This window comes from Neolamprologus brichardi, chromosome 9, assembly GCF_056152115.1.
Source record: "Neolamprologus brichardi isolate AB-2024 chromosome 9, ASM5615211v1, whole genome shotgun sequence".
Lineage (NCBI taxonomy): Eukaryota > Metazoa > Chordata > Actinopteri > Cichliformes > Cichlidae > Neolamprologus > Neolamprologus brichardi.
The window spans coordinates 37584876-37602127 of record NC_142112.1 but is presented as its reverse complement, the minus strand read 5'-3'; the positions used below and the strand labels follow the sequence as shown (position 1 = coordinate 37602127).

The 17252-nt window shown below is 43.0% G+C and overlaps 2 protein-coding genes across 4 annotated transcripts in view; one reads left to right on the top strand and one right to left on the bottom strand.

Annotated features, from left to right (window-relative positions):
• Positions 1–2066, bottom strand: part of phc3b (polyhomeotic homolog 3b) — a 31973-nt gene extending 29907 nt beyond the window's left edge. For both annotated transcript variants that reach the window (XM_087846566.1, XM_087846567.1), the window contains exon 1: positions 1429–2066. The gene's annotated coding sequence lies outside the window, so the exon portion shown is untranslated. The remainder of the gene's footprint in view (positions 1–1428) is intronic.
• A 5073-nt stretch (positions 2067–7139) lies between these two features.
• Positions 7140–14162, top strand: zgc:194621 (uncharacterized). 2 transcript variants are annotated; one of them, XM_006807446.3, is made up of 5 exons: positions 7140–7675; positions 10877–10932; positions 11026–11109; positions 11190–11266; positions 13598–14162. In XM_006807446.3, exons 1-5 carry the CDS (start codon positions 7311–7313, stop codon positions 13640–13642), a joined length of 627 nt encoding a protein of 208 aa, XP_006807509.2. In that variant the 5' UTR covers positions 7140–7310; the 3' UTR covers positions 13643–14162. The 2 variants fall into 2 exon arrangements, with proteins under 2 accessions (XP_006807509.2, XP_006807508.2); XM_006807445.3 differs by having other exon boundaries at positions 10874–10932.
• The last annotated feature ends 3090 nt before the right edge of the window (positions 14163–17252 follow it).

Below are 17252 nucleotides of genomic sequence, written 5' to 3'. Positions count from 1 at the left end.
GCCATGTTATTAAGTTGTTATCCAAAAAAGTGACACGAAGAACCACATGAGGAGGTCCAGGAGGTTCCCCTGTAAGATATTTATTTTCTAGCATCTGTACTCAATATAAACACAATATTAGGGCGACCAGCCTGGGCTCTCTGTCCTGGTCGTTGTGTCCTTGGGCAAGACACTTCACCTAACGCCTACTGGTGTTGGCCAGAGGGGCTGATGGTGCGATATGGCAGCCTCGCTTCTGTCAGTCTGCCCCAGGGCAGCTGTGGCTACAACTGTAGCTGCCTCCACCAGTGTGTGAATGTGAGAGTGAATGAATAGTGGAATTGTAAAGCACTTTGGGTGCCTTGAAAAGCGCTATATTAATGCAATCCATTATTATTATGGAATATATGAATTGAAAATCTGTTTTTTGTTGTCTGACCAACAGTACAGAACTCAAAGATTAATATCAAGACAATCAACTAAACCATCACCTTCAGCTGAAACCAACAAATTTCAGTCACGTGTTTGAAGAAGGATTTAAATGACTGATGTGATTAAGCTAAACTGACCATTTGTCCAGCTCTCTAATTAACACAATGTACAAAAACTACCAGCCAACAAGATCAAAAACCCTGTGCTGTGGCCTGCTGAACCACAGGAGCCCCAGGATAAGTCCAGGAGGTCTCCCTGCAAAATATATTTCCTCGTAGATCACAATCTGCACTCTTGTGCACTCTGTTGTTTGGAAAATGGAAAGATATGTAAGATATGTAGATAATTTCTTCAGTCTATCACTTTGTTTATCTTCAGTCTGCTTCAGCCTCAAAAATCCATCAAGAACTCGCAGAACTTGGTTTAAAGTCTGTAAACTCCACGTTTTATTATATGAATCATCCAGAGCTCAGTTTACTTCTTTTATCAACTCAAACCGACAAATTTCTTCTTAAAATCACATGAATAACTCTGATATTACCCTGAAACCGATTAGTCTCCATTTAGAACCAGCGCGTGTAATTTATCTGTGTACACTGTGGACAGTATACACGAGGAGCCTCTGCTCATTGTTTGAAGTTCAAAATGTGGAGATCAGGGCGCAATAAGGGCCGAGATCTTCTGGGAAGTCGGTTTTCTGGTTAAAATGGGAGCTGAGCGTGCGGCCAGAAGTAAGCTAAATTCACGCAAAACCACCACGCAGGCAGGTGCTCGTCCACGCACAGCGGGCAGATGCTGACATCTGGCCCGCAGCCTGTTAACTGAACGCGTCCGCCTCAGACGATGGTGGCGATAGCAACGAGTCACAGTGACAGTTAGGCCAGAGATCATACATGTGACTATAAAAAAGAAAAAAGAAAGATGGAGACAGGCCTTCACAGGGGAGAAATCTCACGATAATAACATTTTGAAGAATTGTCATGTCCACGTTGCGCGCAAAGCGCTTCGCTCGCCTACCTGCTGAAATGCTCGACGTCCTGCAGGTTATTCCCGCTGCCGTCCATCCGAAAGTGGGCGCATGTTTGGAAAGTCCGTTGCTGTTATCTGATGAGCGGCTCCGGGCTTTTTCAGCAGGGTCGACAGGCTCGAATGGGCGTGTGTGAAGCTTCACTTCCTCGTCTGACAGCGCAGGGGCTGCTGAGAAGTGCGCGTCACCCTTCCCCAGACAATAATTCCCCCGACCTCACCTCTATGATTATCCGCCTTCTGCGCCCACCGAGAGCCAAAAACGCAAAGTTGCAGCGCAACACGGGCCCGTTTATGATGTGCAGGGGCTCGTGTGTGTCTCTGTGTGTGTGTCGCACTTTGTTTAGGATTTCATCACATCCTGGGCTTTTCCTCGCCGTAGATCCGGCCTTCGCAGCGGTTATGGAGTCCGTCGTCCTCCGCTGTGCCACCACCGTCTCACCTCCCGGGTCTGCGGTGGGAATCAGCCCGGCTCGGGGGCACCGTGTAGCGGCTGCGAGGGGCCTGGTTAGTCCGCTGCTGGAGAAATGCAATGGAAGCGCAGTCGTTGCAGGGCGACAGATGCGAGACAGCACCACTCAGAGCTCAGGAGGACCGCAAAGACGCCGATACACAGCCGTGCATGCACGCTGCACACTGTAACACGGTTTATACCAGCGCAGCAGCGCGATGAGAGCAACACCGGGAGCAAAGACGCGATCAGAGACGTCATTGAGGGGCACGAGGTGCTGAAAATGCTGCGAATTCAACATTTCGCATTAGAAAAACTGCAGAACAGGTAAAGACGCAGAAACTCTCTGTTACATCTGCTCACGCAGCCCGAGCGTTGTCGCTGATTTAATCCAGAATGTTCCCATCTGACCACCGCTGATATTTTCCTTTTTACGTTACATTCAGTATTTTTTATGAAGCCATGCAAAAATACTGACGGTACAGTTATAATATTTTGCCTTCATATTATTAATACTTTCAGAGTTCATAGATTTGGGCTGAAATCTGGTGATTTTTAACTATTTTCCCTTCTGTGGTGTTCAGGATGTTTCAGCCTAAAGTTTAGTGTAAAGTGTAAAAACTGATCCTGTGATCCTTCAAGGATTTCAGAACCTGAACTTGTTTGATCCATGTGATATGTCCAGGAACAGGCCTGTTTCACAGTCAGCTATCCCACAAACTGTGACTACAGTCAAGCCAACACTGTGTTTTGCAAACTTTGCTGCCTCAGTTGTTATGTTCATATATTACTGTCCTCTGGGTGTGACAAGCAGCAGCTTTGTCAGTATGAAAGTTCACTTTATCAGAAAGTTTTGGCCCTGACATTAAAGAGTGTGTGAGTTAGCTGATGTCACAGCAACTTCCAGTTTTAGCAACGTTACTTCAAAAGAAACTCATCCAGCTCTAAAACGGCCTCACATGCAAAGAAATTACTTCTGTGAATTTTCCACCTGAGACAAACTGAATCTCCCTGAATCATCACAGGCTTCACTGAGAGCCGTCGAGCTGCTGCGAAGGCTTCAGCACGACGGAGCGCCAGGATCACCAGGATCACCAGGATCACCAGGATCACCGCCTCCTCCAGAGTGAGGTTGAGTCATCGTTCCAGAAGTGAGCAGGCACAAGTGCGTCTGCGGGCACGGCGAGGCATCGAGGGACAACAGGGAAGCCTCAAAGGAAATCTGCAGGAAGTTGAAGGGGTAGCAGAGGGTTGGTGCACAGGTATTTTCTCTGATGAAGCCAACTTCTGACTGTTCTGGAAATCTGGAAAAATCATTCGTCTGTGGGAAATCCTAAGATTTGTGAGGCACGTTTACAGGTGTGCTAGCCTGCCTCAAACACGGAGCATAAGTGAAAAGTGGCTCAGAGATCATTACATCAGCATGTTGGATCCATGGTCAGGAAACCAAACCGTGGTAAATGATCCGTTCTTGAAAGCATGTAGACGAGCAGACGTCGACAGACTGTGAAGAACTCGGAGCACCGATTACTGTCTGATTACTGTCTGCAGGTTTCTCTCCTCTCAGGTGCAGTTGTGGGCCGGCTGCCCTCGCTGTGGCCGCCGGCTGGAGGAGTCTCTGTTTCCCAGGCTTTGCTGATCACACATGCCTTTCTCAGCAGTGAGCACAGTTTAAAGATTGGGTTGGGTCTTCAATCTCTGTCAGATTGGTGTCACTACAATCGTGCTAATCGGCAAGTTTTTGTGTCATGTCCTGCTTAACCTTTTGCTCTTATCTGCCTCCAGTAATTTTTCTAATGACCTTCCTCTGTTGTGGACATTCCTCAGTCCAAACCTTCTGTTACTTCAATTCGTTATCATAAATCGTTATCACAGTAGCTACCAGCTATCCGAGGAATCCTCACCTGCCTGCCCGCTTTCAGCAGCTCCTTCTCCCAGTCTCCTCTGGATTCCTCCGGCCAGTCAGGACATCCTCCACAGCCTCTAGATAAAGATAATACCAGCTCCACCTCTTCTTGAAACTAAGTTTGATTCTGGACCCCCTCTGGCTGAAACCTTCCTGTAATCAGAGAGTTACCTGCACAATCTCCTGCTGCTGTTTCCAGTGTCGTTAGCTTCTAAAAACCTGTTAAATAAACCTTTTAGAACTGTTGCTACACTGTTAGAAAAAACATCTTAAAAAACAGTAATATTCCAGCAGCTGGGGCGCCAAAATAATACCGTAAAATAACAGAAAATAACTTACTCATAAAAATACGGTTATTTCCAGTAATGAAAATACAATTTGTTGCCCTAATTTTACCTTTTTCAAGTGCTTTTAAACATTAAATTAGGAACAATTTAATGTGATTAAACAATGAAATCACCTATAAACAAGGTCAATGAGTGCAGCAATATGAATAATAATACTTAAATATACAGTTAGTTTAAATAACAATGGATTGCATTCATATAGCGCTTTATAATTCCCCTCTGGCCATCACCAGTAGGTGAAGTGTCTTGCCCAAGGACACAACGACCGAGACTGTCCAAGCCGGGGCTCGAACCGGCAACCTTCTGATCACAAGGCGAACTCCCAACTCTTGAGCCACAATCGCCCTAAATAACAACAATGATAATAATTATTTGACGTAGAAAAAGTTTATATAAATCATTTCATATATTTTTCCATAGCATTACATTTGAATTTAACAGTTCAATCTTTCAAATAACGGACAAATATTTGTGAAATCATGACACATTTGGGAATCTAAATATGCTCATGTACAGACAAATACATTTAAAAAACAAGAAATTATGTTTTATCACATTACAGTGATTTTACGTTAATTTACATTTGAAATGTGAAATCAGTCTATTGGTGTAAATTTAATGATATTCTAGAAGAACAGTACAAAACTGTAAAATACTTTAATATTAGGATTTTTTTTTACAGTGTAGTTTCTTTCAGGCCACTCATTTGGTCATTGTGGCATTTAGGACTTGCAGAAGCTGATGTCCTGTAGCCACAGAGAAGAAGTGTGAACACTGTAAACACCGACTCTCTGCACAGAGTTCATTTAACTGCTCTTTACTAAAGAATATGAGCTTTGTGTCTGCAACAAAGACGTTTGGCCTTGATATGATCAAAATGTACACAAGTTCTTCTGATCTACTACTGCTCTACGACATTTTTAATGAGCTATAATAAGGAAGAAGAAAGTAGAACAGTAATAACTTACACAGCCTGCCATCTGATGTTTTTAATGCGTCAAGTTCAAAGTCAAGATTAAGACTTCCTGTTCACAGGATTCACCTTTGACCTTTTTGTCAAGTTCACAAAAGCATCAGATTCAGAACTTCAGTTTGGCTTCATTTGAATGTGTGTTTGCAAGTTTAACCAAATACCTTTCAGCCGTGTGACCATCAGCTAACTTCTTCTTCTTGTACAGTAAATGAGTCATGTTCACGGACTCTGACTTCCTCAGAATTAGCAGGAAGCTCTGTGAAGCATGACGAACTCAGATTCACTCAGAAAAAGACGACGTTTTCCTGTTTGCCTTATTTTCTGCTCATTTTAATGATGCAGGAATCCATCCCACATCAGGCCGAGGAGAGGATTTATGACAGCAGCTGGAATCTGTGCAGAGTGCAAAAGAAACAGCTCCACAGCTGAAGGATAGCTGCACCGCCATTCACACACAACCTTACACCACTACAGTTAACCCTGCAGCGGCCGGTGGACGAGATCGTGAGTTGGACCAGTCGTATGAACTCAGCACATTTACTGAAGTACAGTTTAAAGTCCGCTACACTCTGCATACAGCTGCTTTCTCCTTCATGCCATTGATTTGAAAGCTTTAGTTGCTTCTTATCTGCTAATATACGCTCACAGGATCATTATGTGCACCTTTCTGCTACCAGGGTTGGACCCTGCTTTCATAGCAGCAGCCATGAGGAGATGTACACTGTGGTTATAAACAGACAGACACAGTCAGCAGCAGCTCAGGTGGGCTGTGGTGTTTAAACGCTCAGCTGAGGGGGCCGAAGTGTGCTTTCCCAACAGGCGCCCAAAAGTTTCAGTGAGTCACCCACGACATGCACTTGTTTAGCCACAGACATCAGAGTCACTGACAGACACTTTGCATGAAGCACACAGGAGGACAGAAGCTGTTCACAGTGATAAAATCGCTCTCACTCTCTTTCTAAGCTGTTCCCAGATTAACCGTGAATAATTATGATCATGTTTCTGCATCATGACCATTCATGAAAACTTTTGTTAGCTGGATTATGACTTCCGATTGCACCACTTTGTTTATTCAACACACAAACCACGTTCTTCATGTAACGCATCGGTGCGTGGACGGAGGGATCCACGGTAATCCTGATCAGATATTTAGCTGTCTGCATTTATTCAGCCGGGAAAAAAACTTCCCAGTGACTCTGCGTGTCCTGTAAGCTCCCAGTGTGTGTGGTCATGTGACCTGGGAGCGTCGCGTGTCAGTAATCGGATGATGGACCTGACAACAAATACTCTGCTGCGTCACTGACTTTAATCCGCACCTGCCTCGAGCGAAAGCAGAAAGGGAGTAAAACCGGAAATCCATCCAGATTTCAAAATAAAATTAGAAACTGTAACTTTATGTTTGACATTTGCTTCTTGATGATATTTTTTATGTTGGAGGAGAAAAAAGGCAAAAATAAAACAGATGCAGTTTGCAAAACCTTGTTTAACCAACCTATAATAAAACACATCAGTATCCCTCTGACATGTTACAAATGCAGACACACCTGTTTCTTTAAACCACAAATCAAGAATGTTTCTTGAATACATTTTCGACATTTATTTGAGAAGCTCAACTTTGTAAATTGCCCCGTATGTCTATTGATTTTATGTGACTTGGTTGCTTATTCGGTGTCTTCTACTTGGAACCTTTTATTTAATCTTTAAAGCAGCAGATTTTGAAGAATATATCTGATAAATCTGATTAAGAATAGCTCCTGAATAGATAATCTGATTTGAAAGCACCATATTTTACTTTCTGTAATTAGCAACAGCCCTGTGCAATCTTCATTTTTACTCGTTTATTTTCAGTCACTTTCTGTTATTTATGCCGTGAAATAAATAAAATATATCTTGTATATGTAAAAGAGATTTTATTATTTAGACTTCTTTTCTCTCCAAGACATTTTTTCCCGTTAGGAGCGTTTTTGCGGCGCTTTTATTTTGAAATAATGAACTAGAATTTTTCCTTCAGTCTGTCAGCCTTGACTCGGGGGTTGCTAAGGCATGCGCGCCATAGCAACCGGCTCGCCAGTGAAGGAAAAGTTGATATTTTAATGTTCGTGTTGTTTAAACACACGAGGAAGAAGAAAAGGATGATGATGAAGGGTCCCTTCCAACCTTCGAGACCGGATACAGAAACATCCCAATGAGGTAAAAATGCCAGGAACTAAAGTCATCAAACCAGTCGATACAACGAGGAAAACCCAGGAGAGACCCAAAGCGGCCAAAGAGGCGCAGAGTGAGCTCCGAGTCCCCGCTGTGCGCAAAAGCCGCGCCTCCAGCTGTCCGAGAAACCCGCAGCCTGAGCGGTGCCAAAGACCGACCGGCGGGCCGCAGGGGTCACCCTCCAAACCAGGGAGCGAGAGGAGAACCAGGTCCACCTCCACTGCCCCCAAACCTCCACAGAACTGCTCCACAGCGAACCGGGACTGCAGGAGGGCCAATCATGCCGCCGTGGAGCCCAAATATCAAAGAGAGGAGCGGACAGTGCGAGCTGAGGCCAAGTACGCGACAAGCCACAGGTGAGACACGTCAGAGGGGCCTCGTGGACACCCAGACCACGTGAATCCATCTGTAACACCACTCACAAACAGCAGTGAAGGGAGAAACACCTTTATTATACTGTAATACCCATCACAGCATCTAAAATAAAGTTAAACACAACAAACACAGATAGAAGTAGCTCAGTAAAATTTAATAGACTACAATAAAGACAAACGAAACACTATTTAAAATATCCTCCTGACTGTAGTAAAAACAGGAAAAATGTTTTTATGCTCAAAATAATGTTCAATGCCTCCACAGAGCGATGCTGCAGATTTACACGTAGACTGTATAGAAAAGATGTAAGCAGGCACTTCCAAACATCATGTTTGGAGTGAAGTTAAAGCTGAAACAAGAAGCAGCTGGTTGTGTGTCTGTGACATCACCAACGCTCACAGAAAAGCAGCATCAGAAACTGTAAACATCAAAAAATGGAACGATCGTATTTGATATTTTAGCGTCTCCTGTTAAAAACATTAAGAAAATTATTTGCATGCAGGAAGCGACAGGAAGTTGGGAAGCCTGATTTTTTTCTTTTATTATATTTGAAGCTGTTGGACTTTTGAGAAACAAACATATTTGTAATAGAAATGCGTAAACACTGACATCAGCCAAATATATCCAAGCAGAATACTTATCATTCATTAAAAGTCAGATGATGGTCTGAACCAAACAAAAGCAGATTATTTGTGAGGTAATTGTGTTTATTTATGCTTTAAGAGACAACAGCAACACAGCCCACAGATCCAGTTCAGTGTGAATGAAGGAGGAAGTTATCCATCGAGGCTTCTCTCTGCTGTAAAGCTGGACGTGGCGGACAGCGACTCGCTGTGAGAGCCTTCAGTGGAGATTATCTCGTCACACTGAGCGATGCTGTAAATTTAATAGAAATATGTCAGGATGGCTCCATCCTCCATCTGTAGCACAGCTGCGCCAAACATGTTGTATTTAACTGCTTCACACTGAGACTCTGAAGGCAGGAAGTATCATTTTATTCTGTTACCTTGACGACTTCTCTCGCATCTATGGTGGGCGGGACTAAGATGGGGTGAAAACTGAGACTTGAAGAGGAGGGACTGTGAATGATGTGATATGAGTGAATTCATATTGTTTTGTTTTTAATGCCATTTTTTCTGTTTTATGACTGTTTCATGTTAAAGATAGAAACATAGATTTTTAGAGATATCTGCTGTCTTTGCAAAAACATTTGGATGTTTGCATAACTTTTGTTTAACAGTTCTACTTTTTCTTTTTTTAAATTCTGAGATAGTAGAAATAATTCAGTATGAATCTGGAAGTTTTTATTTATTGAATCAGGACAATGAATCTCCCCTCAGATTTAAGCTGCTTGTGTACGCCGAATGTTTGAGTCTCTCTCCGAGGTGCAGGTCAGTGTTTGGAGGGGGAGACGTTCACGTGTAGTCCTGCAGTGTAAAGTTTCACGTAGCCATCTGGTGCAGCAGGTTAATCCCTGCATGTTTTACCACCAACTGGCACGACAGTGCTGCAGGTGAGCTGCTGCATGTCAGAGTCGCAGCAGCGCACAGTGTCAGATTTGGGGTTTCGATTTGAAGCACAAAGAAGACTCGAGTTGTTCAAATATGCTATTTTTACACCTGGCAGGCTCCAGGAAACGTTCCCGACATCTCCACAGGAGTTTGTTGCTTTTCTTTCTGGATTAAAAAAATTGTTTTCATCTTTTTCTCCCATCAGCTTAAATAAAAGAGCTTCTAATCCAAGGTAACACCTCATTTGTAGGGTCTTCCTCCCGCTGTTTTCCAGCTGCGCACCACATCTGTGCATCTTTGATTGTAGCACCTCCTGCAGCCTCCTCTGGCTCCTCATTTCTCTTTCCTTTAGAGGCAATTTAGGAATTAAAAAAATCCATCAAGACAGCGAACAGAGAGCAGGACACAGAGAGGAAGGAAATGAGCTTCCTCAGATTAGAGCTGCAGCTGATGTTTTATAGATTCTTTTGATTATTTAATGCTTTATTTGAACAGGTTGTCTCATTGGGATCACTTCAGTCGGGTGTTTGCTTTTAGTTTCAGCTCTCGTTCTGCTCTTGGTTTCACTTTGACTTATGTTTTGTTCTCGCCTCCGTCGTGTTTCCGTGTCTGGCTGTTTGTCTCTTTGTGTTGAATCACTCATGTTTTTTCCTGTTGTTGTTGCTCTTCCTGTTTTAATTTGGCGGGTAATGTCCTTTGTCTCTATAGGTTAGTTTAACCTCCCACACCGTCCTTCTCTTACTCATCCCCTCGTTATCCTGTGTTTGTAGAAACCGTCTCAGTGTCCTCTCGTCCTTTGTTGAGTCGTCCCTTGTGGTTGTGTGTCTCCTCGCCCTCAGGTCCTAGAGTCTGTCAGATCAAAGCTACGTTTTACCTTCACTCCTGAATTTGGGTCCATATCCTGCACGTGATAAAAATGTGTGCACAAATACATAAATGGACCTTAAAATATCCCAGTTAAATGATGAAATATGAGTTTAAATGTAATCAAATCACTAACAAAGACCATCCGGCTTTCTCCCTCCTTCAGTGAGGAGGGAGGAAAGAATAGTAGGTGGATGAAGAAGCAGATCATTGATTTCCTTTCCCCTCCACCCTCTCCTCCGTCGCTCTCTGGTGCGGCTGGTGGAGTAATGGATGGTAGTCCTGCCCCTGCTTAAAGGAGGCTGGGCTGTAGCATCTTCTGATTCCTGCTCCTCCTCAGCGGGGCTTTAGTTTTCTTTCCTTTCAGGATGAAGGTCCTGGTGGTTTGTTTAGTCCTCTCACCGCCCTGAGCAGGTGCGTCTGCGTGGCTCCTCCACACTTTCGTTTTTTTCTGCTTAAATAAATAACCGTGAATGTCGGGTGGCATCCTGTTGAAATGTTTCGGCGGCTGAGAGAACTCGAGCCTTCATGCTCGGCCTGGTTGTGGCTGCGACGACATAAACAACCTGACCACAATCCAACACAGCCAGAAGTGTGGCGTGAACCCGCCCATCCATCAGAAGAGAAGCAGATTTGTTTCTGTGGTTTTATCAGAGTTTATGTTTGATAAGAGATTTCTGAAGTGTTATTACTTGATCAGCAGATTAGAGATCCACTTTTTCTTCTCACATTCTGTGTTTGTGTTTAAAAAGTCGTGGAAAGTGAAGTAAAGAGCGTAAACCACAGTTTGTGTTTCCTGTCCAGTAGCAAAGCTTTCACCGTCATCCCCCCAAATCCCAAGAAGAGAAGAGAGATCCAGAAAAGTGAGTCGTATTTCCTCAGCGTTGTCTCACAGCTGTTTAAATCGTCATTTTCGCTGTTGATAATTGTTTTGTGACGTCTGATTGGCCGAGCAGAGGCGGAGGCGGAGCTCGCCGCTTTAGAGGAGCTGCGTCTGAGCCGAGCGATGGCGTACGTTTCCATCAACCCCAGCACTGTTGGTGAGGAGGCGGAGCCTGCGGATCTAATTGTTATATTTAAAGTAGTTTTTTTCGCTGACTGTTTGTTTGTGCGCTGACAGGCGGCTGCATGAGTCTGGAGGAAGTACGCTCGAAGCAGCAGCAGGAAATGATGCTGGCAAAGAAGAAGCAGAAACCGGTCTGACGGCTGATTGTCTTATTTGTTTGTCATGTTGAACAGCTGGCCCATCCCACGTGGGATTCAAAGGCTCCGCCTTCTCACAAAACAGGAAACTTCCTGAAACGCAGAGAAGAAAAACAAACTAAAACATTCAAGTTAAACTACTTGGCGATCCGCTTCAATTCTAATAAAAGCTTTGAAGTGGATTTGCAAAGTAGTCAAAGCTCGTGTTTAACTGGAAACAACAGCAGTAAAGCACATTAAACTCAGAAAGGCGCGGCTTCCCAGTTTACTTATAGAAACCAAGTACTGGGACTAAGCCTGCGATCAGAGAGCAAACTACTCTGCTGACACTGAGACGTCTGTAAGATGTGATCTCAACGATCTTTAAAATGATTTTGTTTTTTAATCTTTTGACTTCGACACCAGTAGGGATGGGTATCGTTTAGGTTTTATCCGATACCGGTGCCAAACCGGTACTTTTGAAACGGTGCCGGTGCTTAAACGGTGCTCAAACCGGTGCTTAAAGAATGGAGAACACAAAATTGGTCCAAAAACCTCTCATGTTCAGCTATTTTTTGTAAAAAGATAACAATGTTAGCCTTTTCTGCAGCTATGGGGCATATATGGTATCACTCTTGGCTGGAAGCAGTGCTTAAACAATGGAAAAAACACAAACTTTGTCCAAAAACCTCTCATGTTTAACTGTTTTCCACTTTTTCTTTGGTCATTTTAGCCTTTTTGTCCAGGGTGAAGGGAGTATCTGCCATCAAACAAGAAGACAGCCGCATGTAGCTATGATGGTGTTTGCTAGTTCACCTTACATGCATTAATGTAATAACGTGGTTAGCCTACTCAACGTAAATTACACACGAACAACATTAAGCTACTCACGCAGAGAAGAACGGCTGCTGCTGCATCATCATCCTCATCATTTCTGCTACACTGGCAGGGCTAGGGGCCAGGACTCTCCTCTTCGGGTTTTTGGGGGATGTTGCTAACTCCGGGTCGATAACAGGCACCACACCCGCAGTAGATGTGCTCGGTGTGAGGTCTTGCAGCAAGCTATCAAATACGGCGCATTTCTCAGCTTTTAAAAAAACCGCTATGCGTCGCCAGGTGTTTCATCAGATTTGAGGTGTTACCTCCTTTGACAGTATCACAGTATCAGCTTAAAGCACTTGTTGCAGCTGCTGAGTTTGCATCTTTTGCTGTGAAGTACAGCCAGACTTTGACCGCTTCGCCTTGAGCATTTTAATCTGTAGCTCTGCTCTAAAAGAACGTACGTACCTGGACCCGCCTACTATCCTCGGAAACGTAAAATGATTGGCTAGAATCTAAAGTGTATCACAGCTCAGGAAAAAAAGCACCGAAATGTGCGCTGCTTTTCGGTCTGGTTACTACCGTTTATGACAGAACCGGTGCCATCATGGCACCAGATACCGGTACCCATCCCTAGACACCAGTAACGTGTTTAAAAGTGTGAACAAACGCTCCCTGATTGATACACTCGCTCATTTTATCAGCTTAGACGTCTGTTTGCCTTCAGAGCTGCTTCAGTTCTTTGCAGCACAGATTTAACAATGAGAAGGAAACATTCATCTGTCCTTATTGATGTGAAAGCAACACACAGATTTGTTATCTGGACGTCCATGATGTGAAGTCTAGTCCAGATTACAGGCAAGAAACCAGTCTTTAGAGGTGATCTGAGCTTTGTGACGTGGTGCATTATCCTGCGGGAAGACGAGTAGACTGAGTCGTACGGGGATGGACAAGGTTAGCATCTGGTAAGCTGCTTCAACGTTCGACCTGTTGAGCATCCAAAGATGCTCCTCTGCAGACCTGCAGAGTGATTGTTTGAGTTACTATCATGGCATTTTCACCCAGAGAGCCCAGATGGTTTGTTGGACCATCATTCTCAGTAAACCTCAGCGATGGAGGACACCGGCCCTTGAGGCCTGGAGTTGGACACCCCTGTTGTATGGGAAGATCTCTCTTCCTCGTTCTGATGCTCAGTTTGAATTTAAATCCACTGAAGTTCTCATGTGATTGGCAACAAGCAGTTGAGTGGAAATAAACACTGAGCTGCCTCCTAATGAAGCAGTGAGTGTAGTTAATTATCATCTGCGGTTCATAATATCATTAAAATACTTTGACGATTCTCTGTCGGTGGTGCAGCTGATTCTGTGGTGGAGCTCGCTCAGAGATCAGAAACACTTCTGAAAACTGTCGTCAGTGAACGCAGCTCTTTGCTGCTTCCACCAGTGAAAGTTAAAACTCTGCCTGAGCTCGTTTAAACTGAAGATTTCAGAGAGAAAATCTGTTACTTTTCTCTCGATGTCGTTTCAGATGAAGAAGCCGGTGTTGGAGGAAACGTCCGTCCTGACGAGCTGAGCGTCTCCTCCTGCCTCGACTCCTCGCTGCAGCTGAAACATACAAATCACATATTCAAGGAGCAAACTTTAAATAAGCATTTTTAGTGAAATATTTACAGATGAACAAACAAATGTCAGAGCTCACGTATGTCATCGTTGTTGTCATGTAGAGGTTGTTTCAAAGTTCTGTGAGTAGCTTCGTGGTCAAATGTAAACGTACTTTTTATCCAAGTTTAAATAGGAAATAACTTTATTAACAGGTCGATGATTCAAACGTCTTCCTCCGAGGTTTCAGCCATCACGTCGGTAACATCAGGGGAATCTTATATGTGCAGCTCAAACTATGCAACCATCTCTGGCCTGAATGTGATAAACATAAACAGAGAGAAGCTGGTTCACTGCTCACAGCTACTCCAGTCTTTCACCTGTTCAATGTGTTTGGTTAGATTCATTTTTCTATGTAGGATTTTGATGTATTTTCTTTACCTTTGTTTTTATTTTGTTTGAAGTTTTCATTAAATCTGCAGCCACGTGTCCAACAGACCGAGTCCGTGTGTTCAAGCTGCAAACACCGGAAATAAAAAAGTTTGCTGCAACAAGCAGACTCAGGTAACACTTCTGACCGACTGCGAGGTGTGGCCTGTGAACGCATCACGCCACTCTCCACTCTTACGTAATTCAAACACAACAGAGCAGAACTGACATAAACGGGCTGTGGCCACACCGCAGCACAGAGGACAGGAAGTCACAAGTTGTGACGCAATAACAATAAAAATATGTTCACTTAATATTTACAATAAATGTTAAAGCAGCTAGTTTCTCTCTGCATCACAGCTCAGTGTGCAAAGCAGCGCTCGTGCGCTTTGACATTTAGAAAAACTCATCTTCAAGATGAAGATCGTAAAGTTTTTCCGGTGTTATTCTTTATTCTTTTTATTACTCACCTACGAGGTGTTTGAGGCATGTCCGGATTTCTGATTTCTACCCACAGGAGAGGTCGTAGGGCTTTGGTGCTTTGTGGATCAGGCAGCGGTCTGAATCTGGCCAGTGTTGATTTCTATTTAGAATTTTTTAACTCTTTTATAAACAAACAGTTTGAGTTACCTGCAGCCCAGCTGCAGTAGAAACCTCCAACATCTGGCTGCTATAGAAACATAAAAAACTTGTCAGGTGGTAGATGATACAAGCTTGGAGAAGACACACACAACACCACCTGGAGGTGAGAGGGAGATTGTTTCTTTAGATTTTGTAAAACTTTATATATCTGTGTATGCACACATGTGAAGAATCAGTGACGCCTGAAGCTTTAATTGACCTCCTGCGTCTCAGGATTTACTGATAAAAGTGAAGCAGGAGCATCAGCGGACATGGCCGGGGAGGATTCACCTTCCCTCTGACTCTGATGAGGATGCTTCCTTGCTAGAATCCAAGCTTGTGTTTCCTCCCATGCCAGCAGAGGTCGTGTTCTGGCTGTTTCAGAGGCTGTGGCGGAGCTGAGGGTGGGTAAACGGTGACTGACCACCACACTGCACACAGTGGAAAGGTGACTGGATAGCATTCAGCTTCCAGTAGGAAAACACCATCATGAAGAACGATCACAGCACAGACACAGTGAGAAGCACAGACACAGTGAACCTGAGGACTGTGGTTATTTTTATAATGTTTCATTAATGAGTCAAATGCAAGTCAGAGGAGCCCTTTGAATTCTTTGCATAACCTTCACATACACACATTAACGGGCAGGAAGCTAAATGTCAGCATTATTCTTCTGTATCACGAATGCATAATTAAAATGTGTCATATGGCAACTAAAACCCACCTTTGCGCATGCGTGACAGCTGTAGGGAAGCAGCTGTAATTGTTTTGTGAGGCCATGATTGTAGTCCTTATAGGGAGGCGACTTTGTGAAGCAGGTGCGGCATTCAGGGGATCCGGGGAAGCTCAGACATTTCAGTGTTAGAATGTTTTTGTTTGTGTTTGTTTTTCCAGTGTTAAAAAATTCAAATTTCTGGTCATTTAATGAGAAAATATAAGAAATGTAATTAAAGTAAAAACTATTATATAAAGACAAGACAAACAATATGAACTTTAAACCAATAAAATCTTTGTAAACTTGATTTTTGGATAAAAACACCAGAGTTTCAAACGGGTTTTTACCAGATTTGAATGATAAGCCTACACATGCATGTTTGAAGTCATTTAGGGTTTGGATCTTCGTTATATTTGAGCCACATGCTGAACAAACTGCAAATAAAGTATCGTACGTGTATTTTAGCACTCGCAGCTCTGCTGTCTTTTCTGTGTTTTCTGCTGCAGAGCACAGATTAATGTTTAATTTGAAAAAAGACTCAATGTTAAGCTTAACCAGGCTGACAGCAGCCTGGTGGATAACTTTATTCTTTATTCTTTTGCATGTTACAGAGCCTGCACAAAATCACTGATCACACAACAGGGAAATGCCTTGTACCAGATTTAGCTCCCAGCTAATCTCCATCTGTAATCTCTTTGGCAGGTATGCACCATATTGACTAAGCTATAAAATACAAAAACACAGCCAAGATACAAGCTGTGGGAACAGTAGTATAAATCAAACATGCATGCAAAAAAGGTTTTAAAAACCCAAAACATTGTAAAATCATGTGTATATGTGACCGGTGTGTTCCTGCGTTGTTAGAATTAGAATTCAACTTTATTGTCATTGCACAAGTTACAAGTACAAGGCAACGAAATGCAGTTTGCATCCATCCAGAAAGTGCTTTGGCAGTAATATAGATATATTACAAAATATGGATCTATAGGTATGTTACAATGTACACGGTATGAAGGTTTGTTATGTTGTGTCTGACAATGAAAGGTAAAAAGAAACAAAGACGAGCAAGTCATTAACCTGCTCGCTCCAGCTCCTACAACCAAATACAAACAGCAGGGAAGAGGGTTAGCTCCACCCACCACAACCTCCAAGCTAGCAAGAATTATCTAATCATGCTAGCACTGACTGTGCGGCACACACGAACTACACATTTACACAGTGACGACAATAATAGAACTAAAAACACAATCAGAAACATCAGGGTGGCTAAACATACTGTATATGTGTGTTGTACAGTGTTGGAAAAGAAAGGACACAAACCTCTCCCACAGGGGAATTGTAGGAAAGGGGAGAGGCCACAGGGGTACACTGTATTTATAGGGTTGCACCAAAGAAGAAGAAGAAAAGGGTGAGGAGGGTCTCTAACTGAAGTTCAGCATAAACTAAAATCAGTCGTCTCTTTACATTAAACACAGTTATTTACAATAAGTACCATTAATAGACTGTAAACACAAAGTCTGAGCAAGTTTTGGTTCTCAGAACAGGCTTATTGAGTATTTCATTAAATTTAAACAATGCATATTCAGTTATGTCATTTTGTGTCATTTGTTCCGGCTGTTTAATGAATGAATTAAAGTAATAAATTAACAAGAGTATTACATCAAATCAATGAAGGGTCTTTAACAAACGATTTGTAATCTTTGATATTGTTGAAAAAGACCTGACCTGCGATTGACCTCTGTTCTGTTTTTATTGTTATGGGTTTTATAAAGATGAAGATATCTCCTGAAAAACACCGACCTGGTGAATAGTTTAGGTT